The 7,524-nt window shown below is 45.9% G+C and overlaps 1 protein-coding gene across 1 annotated transcript; it reads right to left on the bottom strand.

Moving 5' to 3' along the window:
- Positions 1–2,361: 2,361 nt before the first annotated feature.
- Positions 2,362–2,700, bottom strand: LOC139000478 (protein p13 MTCP-1-like). Its single transcript, XM_070402644.1, has one exon. The coding sequence runs from the start codon at positions 2,698–2,700 to the stop codon at positions 2,362–2,364; it is 339 nt and encodes a 112-aa protein (XP_070258745.1).
- Between the last annotated feature and the right edge of the window lie 4,824 nt (positions 2,701–7,524).

Here is a 7,524-nt window from a genome sequence, read left to right on the forward strand (position 1 = left end):
AAGAGGTCAGGGGGCGGGGCTTGAGAAATTTTCTACATGCCGACAGGCACAGTCCAATCTGATAAGGATCTTGCAAGGGGTCAGGTGACGGTCCAGTGTGAGTCATCCTAGACTTTGTCCTCCTGGTTCTCAGGTTGAAGGTCATCAAATCTCCCAGAACTGTGAAGGTCAGAGTTCATATCTTGTAAAATTATTTCTTAGAATTCTTATACAATCATGCTGTTTACCTACAAGACTCATTATTAGTCAGTGTCTGCATTTACAGGAACAATGCGGAAAGAATGGTGAGGTGAATTGTCATACCCGTGAATTACACGAATTCATGTAATTACTGTGACATGAATGCTGAGATGCTTCATTCTTCTTCAAGGCGTTTTGACCCTTTGAAAAAGTCAAATAGGCCCTAGCCGGTTTGGCTCAGTGGATAGAGTGTCGGCCTTTGAACTGAAGGGTCCCGGGTTCGATTTCTGGTTAAGGGCACATGCCCAGGTTGTGGACTTGTTCCTCAGTGAAGGACTTGCAGGAGGCGGCCGATCCATGTTTGTTTCATCTTGGATGTTTCTAACTCTCTCCCTCTCCATTCCTCTCTGAAATCAATAACAACATATTTTTTTTTAAAAAAAAAAAACAAACCCGACGCTTTATACCCTGAGCCAAACCATCTAGGGCGCTAGGTCCACTTTAAATGACTACCCACCTGGTATGTGAAAGAAAAAGAAAAATAAACTATTTTAAAACAATTTGCATTTAATTTGAATGCAATACTCGCTTAATATTTTTTAAATGATTTTATTGACTCAGAGAGGAAGGAAAAGCGAGAGCAAGAGAAACATCCATGAGAGAAAAGCACGGAGAAGCTGCCTCCCACATGCCCCCTACTTGGTATTGAGCCCACAACCGGGGCCTGTGCCCTTGATCGGGATTTGAACTGTTACCTTCTGGTTGATAGGTCGACACTCAGCCAATGAACCACACTGGCTGAGCCCGAAGTGAAATATTTTGAATGTGAGAAACACACTTTAGAAACACATCCCTCACGCTCCCCTGTCCTCAGGCTTAAAAGTCTCAATGTGCATTTGCAAATACTTTCTTGCAAGAGGATAATTTATTTTTTAAATAATATACTTTATTGATTTTTTACAGAGAGGAAGGGAGAGGGAGAGAGAGTTTGAAATATCGATTAGAGAGAAACATTGATCAGCTGCCTCCTGCACACTCTCTACTGGGGATGCACCCACAGCCAAGGTACATGTCCTTGACTGGAATCAAACCTGGGACCATTCAGTCTGCAGGCCAACGATCTATCCACTGAGCCACGCACCAGTGTGGTGCCACTGCCTGGCCTGTGGGGATCGGCTGAAACTGTATCTCTGATATCTCCCAAGGTGTCCCAGACTACAAGAGGGCACAGGCCAGGCCAAGGCACCCCACCGGTGCCCCATTAGGTCTGGGGAGGAACACAAGATGTTGTCCAGCTTGAGAGGGACCATGGGAGGGCTCCACGGTGTGTCCAGCATGTCTCACTCAGTACCTATCAGCCAGACCCCAGCAGCAACCTGACCTACCAGTCTGAAGTCTTGTCCCTTGTGGTCAATGCATGTCATAGTGAGCAGTTGAGCAACCTTAGTATATCATTTGCATATTATGCTTTGATTGGTTGAACAGATGACCAGTCGACTCGACACTTAGCATATTAGGCTTTTATTATATAGGAGTGATTTTACGCAGGAAGGGAGTAAGAAACATCAATGATGAGAGGGAATCTTACATCGGGTGCCGCCTGCTCGCCCACTACTGGGGATCGAGCCCACAACCAGAGCATGTGCCCTTGAGCAGAATCAAACCTGGGACCTTCCAGTGTCCACAGTCCAACCCTCTATCCACTGAGCCAAACAATCTAGGGCTCATTGGTCAATTCTTGTCTGTGCCTAGACCAGGAATCGAACCTTGACCTCTGGGTTCATAGGTCGTCCCTCAACCACTGAGAAACACCAGCTTGGCTAAAAATCCTTTTATTGATTTGAGAGAGAGAAAGAGAGACAGAGAGAGAGAGAGAGAGAAAGGAGAAGAAGAAGAAGAAGAAGAAGAAGAAGAAGAAGAAGAAGAAGAAGAAGAAGAAGAAGAACAAGAAGAAGAACAAGAAGAACAAGAACAAGAAGAAGAATAAGAACAAGAAGAAAGAGGGGGAGAGAGAGAGAGAGAGAGAGAGAGAGAGAGAGATCAATGTGTCCTCGCACCCAGAGAATGAAAGATAGAACAACAGAGTTTACTAAAAAGGTGAACAGAACGCTAGACTTCCCACCGGCAGGCCAGTAGGACTGGGGCTCAGGTTGACAAGAGCCAGAAACCCCATCAGATGTTCTATGAATCATCCATCAGCTCAAGGATCATTTCCTCCATGTCATCCTCCATGACGTGGTGCAAAATGCCCCAGAACCGGCCCATGGAGTCCAGGTACTGGCTGCTAATGTGGAGCATCCACATCAAAGGCATGGTATTCGAGATCAGTGGGCTGGTGGTGAGTTCAATATCCACACCGGGGAGGTTCATCTGGCACAACCGTACTTGCAGGTCACCTCCTGTGTCCATGACGAAATGCAGCCACGTGCGTTCGTTCTCATCCTCATACATCAAGGGCCCATGCATACTCAGGTAGATGGGGTGTGAGGTGAGGTGCACCTTCGATGGGAGCTTGGCCATGACCCCTCCGTGGTTAACGGAGCAACAGCCACAGCTTCTCAGAGCCTCTCGTTTCTTCGGTCCTGGCATCAAAAGACAGGGGATGGGTCTCCAAACGTATTTTACCTCGGCTTTTATCTTTTTGTTTCTACCGTTTTGTTTGTGGTTGCCTTCGGTTTATTTTGCAAATTTATAATTCTCAACTTTTCATTCTTTTCAGTTTTAGAGCTCTCTTCTCAAACAAACTGTACAAAAAGTACTTAAGGTAAAATATGACTATGAATGTAACAGGGTCCTATGGAATTTTAAAAACGTTTTTTAAATGAATGTTAACATAGAACCTTAGGTTCATTTCAGGGGTACAGCCCAATGATTACACATTATATAATGGACTAAGAAATCATGTAATTAATCTCATACCCATCTGAAACCATACACAGCTGTAAAAATATTACCAGAGGCACAGTGCACAAAATTTATGCACTCAGGGGGGTCCCTCAGGCAACCCTGCAGCCTCTCAGGGTCCAAGACCCCTTGAGGTATGTCCAACTGATTGCTTAGGCCCACTTTAGTGCTGTCATGGAGGCTCCCACCATCTCCAGTGCTCGGGAGCTGTGAGCCTGGCTTTTGACTAAGCGGTGTTCCCTCTGTGGGAGTGCATTGACCACCAGTGGACAGCTCCTGCCATGAGCATCTGCCCCCTGTGGTCAGTGTGTGTCATAGCAACCAGTCGTTCTGCTGTTTTGTCGATATGCATAATAGCCTTTTATTATATAGAATTGACTCAATGCTCTTCTTTACTCTGCCATGACTATTCTTTCGTTTTTTTCATATACTTTTCCTGATTTCAGAATGGATGGGAGAGGGAGAGAAAGAGAAAGATCAATGATGACAGAGATTCACGGATTGGTTGCCTCCTGCATGCCCCCTATTGGGGATCAAGACTGTAACACAGGCATGTGCCATGACTGGGAATTGAATTGACATCTCCTGGTACCTACGTTTAAGCTAAACAACTGAGCTATGCCAGCCGGGCTGTTTTCATTTCTTTATTTTTTTTTAGTTTTTTTCTTAATTAAAACTTTGTAGTTGGTTCAACTTTTCTTTTTGTCCTGACAATACCACCTTCTTTCTGCACATCAGAAAGGGAACTAACAAACCATAGAAAAACCCACCCCATACAAATAATATGCAAATAAAATGCTTTACCTATAACAGCTGGCAGAGGAACAAAGCTAATGTCTGTGTCCAGGTGGGCTTCTTAACAGTGGACTTGCTTCTCCATTGCTGGTGAGGGAGGCAAAACCAAAATATTCAGGGACAGACAGAAACCTGGGATAGCTGAACGGGAAAACAGGAAGCAAAGTGACAGGGGAAAGAGCACGTAGGATTCCTGAGGTCTCATAACATCACTTATAGAATGATCTCTCACTTCTCCAAACCTCAGCCATGCTCTTGGCAAGAGGTGTATGTTTTTTGCTGCTAAACTCACTTCAGTCCACAAAGTCCAAATTCCTCCCTCAGATCAGACTCCATCCCCAATCCTTCCTCCTCCTCCTCCTATCCATCTTTTTCTTACCTGTTCTTCTTGCTCTGAAGGCAAAGCACAGTTCTTCGCTCCTTTCCTTGTGACCAGTCTCTTCTTCCCCCTGTCACCTGAAGAAGAAAGGACCTAACCATGATACACATCTTCCCAGGAGTCCTTGTACCAGGAATGTGTCCAGAAAAACGAGATTCCCCTGACTCACACCCCAGAAACCAGTCCCGTGAGACAGGTGGTGGTGAGGAAGGAAAGAGGTTTATTCAGGTGCCAGCAACCTGAGAAGTTGGGGGAAGCAAGTCCCAAAACCTATCTGCACATCGCAGTCGAGGCAGAGGCTTTTATAAGGAGGGAGAGGCCAAACAGAGCAAAGAGGTCAGGGGGCGGGGCTTGAGAAGTTCTCTACGTGCCAACAGGCACAGTCCAATCTGATAAGGATCTTGCAAGTGGTCAGGTGTTGGTCAAGTTTGCGTCATCCTAGAATTTGTCCTCCTGGTTCTAAGGTTGAAGGTCATCAAATCTCCCAGAACTGGGAAGGTCAGAGTTCATATCTAGTAAATTTAGCTCCTAGGATTCTTATACAAACAGGCTGTTTACCTACAAGCTTCATTATTAGTCAGAGTCCGCATTTACAGGAACAATGTGGAAAGAATGGTGAAGTGAGTTGTAATTCCCATGAATTACATGAATTCATGTAATTACTGTGACATGAATGCTGAGATGCTTCATTCTTCTTCAAGGCGTTTCTACCCTTTGAAAAAGTCAAATAGGCCGTAGCCGGATTGGCTCAGTTGATAGAGTGTCAGCCATAGAATTGAAGGGTCTCAGGTTTGATTCCTGGTCAAGGGCACATGCCCAGGTTGTGGGATTGATCCCCAGTGAGAGACATGCAGGAGGTGGCCGATCCATGATCCTATCATCATGGATGTTTCTAACTCTCTCCATCTCCCTTCCTCTCTGAGATCAATTAAAATATATATGAAAAAAAAAAGGCCGACGCTCTATCCACTGAGCCAAACAAGCTCGGTCGCAAGGTCGTCTTTAAATGACTACCCACATGGTATGTGAAACAAAACAAAAAATAATAAACTATTTTAAAACAATGTGCATGTCATCTGAATGCAACACTTGCTTAATATTTTTTTAAATGTTTTTATTGACTCAGAGAGGGAGGAAAAGCTAGAGGGAGAGAAATATCCATGGTGAGAGAGAATCACTGATCAGCCGCCTCCCACAAGCCCCCTAATGGGGATTGAGACAGAAACCTGGTCATGTGACCTTGACCGGGAATGGAACCTAGACATCCTGGTTGATAGGTCGACACTCAGCCAATGAACCACGCCTGCTGGGCCAGAAGTGCATTATTTTGAATATGAGAAACACACCTTAGAAACACATCCCTCACGCTCCCCAGTCGTCAGCATTACAGGTCTCAATTTGGATTTGCTAACACTTTCCTGTCAGAAGAGAATTTAATCAGCATTCAGGGATCTCTTTAATGCAACCATGGGTGCACTGAAATTGATTTCTGGGGCTCCCTCCAGCTCCATCTCCAGCCGCCTCTCTCTGGTGTGATGCTACATGAATTTTATGATCGCTGGGATTTGTTTGGGGCTGTTTAGTGGGAAACACAACTAAAAACACAAATGCACAAGAGCTTGATGCTGAAGCCATACACAGAGCTGGGTTGCGACTTCAGGAGATGAGCCCTGGCATCCCTCGCAATTACTCAAAGGAAAGAGATGATCAGCATGAAACACTCATAATCCCCCAAACATTCGTTCTTTTTTTGGAGAGTGTAGTATTGGTCGACTAACCTTAGGAGATCAAACAATGAGAATGCTGGTCATTGAAATGCAAACTATTTCCAGTGATGTCTTCGAGCTTTTTCAACCAGGGCAGGGCTCATATTTTCAGGCTTAAGGTCTTTTTCTTTTTCTTTCTCTGTTTACTATATTTTTACTAGAGGCCTGGTGCACGAATTCGTGCACCAGTGTGATGCCTTGGCCTGGCCTGCGGGGATCAGCCAAATCTGGCTCTTTGACATCCCCAATGGGTCCCAGAGTACCAGAGGCCACAGGCCAGGCCAAAGCACCCCACCAATGAAGCATTATATCTGGGGAGGGAGAAGGGAGGTTGGCCAGCTGGGGAGGGACCGTGGGAGGGCTCCAGGGCATGTCCAGCCCGTCTCAGTCAGTCCTGATCAGCCAGACGCCAGCAGCAAGCTGACCTACCAGTCTGAAAGTCTTGTCCCTGGTGGTCAATGCATGTCATAGCGAGCAGTTGAGCAATCTTAGTATATCATTTGCATATTATGCTTTGATTGGTTGAACAGATGACCGGTCGACTGGACCCTTAGCATATTAGGCTTTTATTATATAGAATTGATTTCATACAGGAAGCGAGCGATAAACATCAACCATGAGAGAGAATCATTCATCGGGTGACTACTGCATGCCCCCTACTGGGGACCGAGCCCACATCCAGATAATGTGCCCTTGACCAGAATCAAACCTGGGACCTTCCAGAGGCCACAGTCCAATCCTCTATCCGCTGAGCCAAACAAGTTAGGGCTTATTTGTTAATTCTTGTCTGTGCCCTAACCAGGAATCGAACAGTGATCTCCAGGTACATGGGTTATCCCTCAACCACTGAGAAAAACTAGATTGGCTCAGAATGCTTTTATTGATTTGAGAGACCGTGAGAGAGACAGAAAGAGAGAGAGAAAAAAAGAGACAGAGAGAGAGAAAGGAGAAGAAGAAGAAGAAGAACAACAACAACAACAAGAAGAATAGGAACACGAAGAAAGAGGAAGAGGGAGAGAGAGAGAGAGAGAGAGAGAGAGAGAGAGAGAGATCAATGTGCCCTCGCACCCAGGGGGTGGCTGATAGAACAACAGAGCTTACTAAAAAGGTGAAAAGAACTGTACATGTCCCACTGGCAGGAGAGTAGGACTGGAGATCAGGTTGTTAAGAGCCAGGCTCCCCATCACATGTCCTACGACTTGTCCATCAGCTCAAGGATCATTTCTTCCATGACTTCCTCCTTGACGTGGTGCACGATGCGCCAAAACTGCCCCATGGAGTCCAGGTACTGGCTGCCAAGGTGGAGCGTCCAAATAGTTGGCATGGTTTTCGATGTGAGCAGGCTGGTGGCGAGTGCGAGATGCCTCCTGGGGATGTTCACCTGCCACAACCGTACTTTCAGGTCACCTGCTGTGCCCATGATGAAATGATGCCACGTGCGCTGGTTTTCGTCCTCATACATCAAGGGCCCACAGATCCTCAGACAGATGGGGTGCGAGG

The sequence above is a fragment of the Myotis yumanensis genome, unplaced genomic scaffold, assembly GCF_028538775.1.
Source record: "Myotis yumanensis isolate MYYU_CA2020_CCGP unplaced genomic scaffold, mMyoYum1.0.hap1 SCAF_24, whole genome shotgun sequence".
In the NCBI taxonomy this organism is placed as follows: domain Eukaryota; kingdom Metazoa; phylum Chordata; class Mammalia; order Chiroptera; family Vespertilionidae; genus Myotis; species Myotis yumanensis.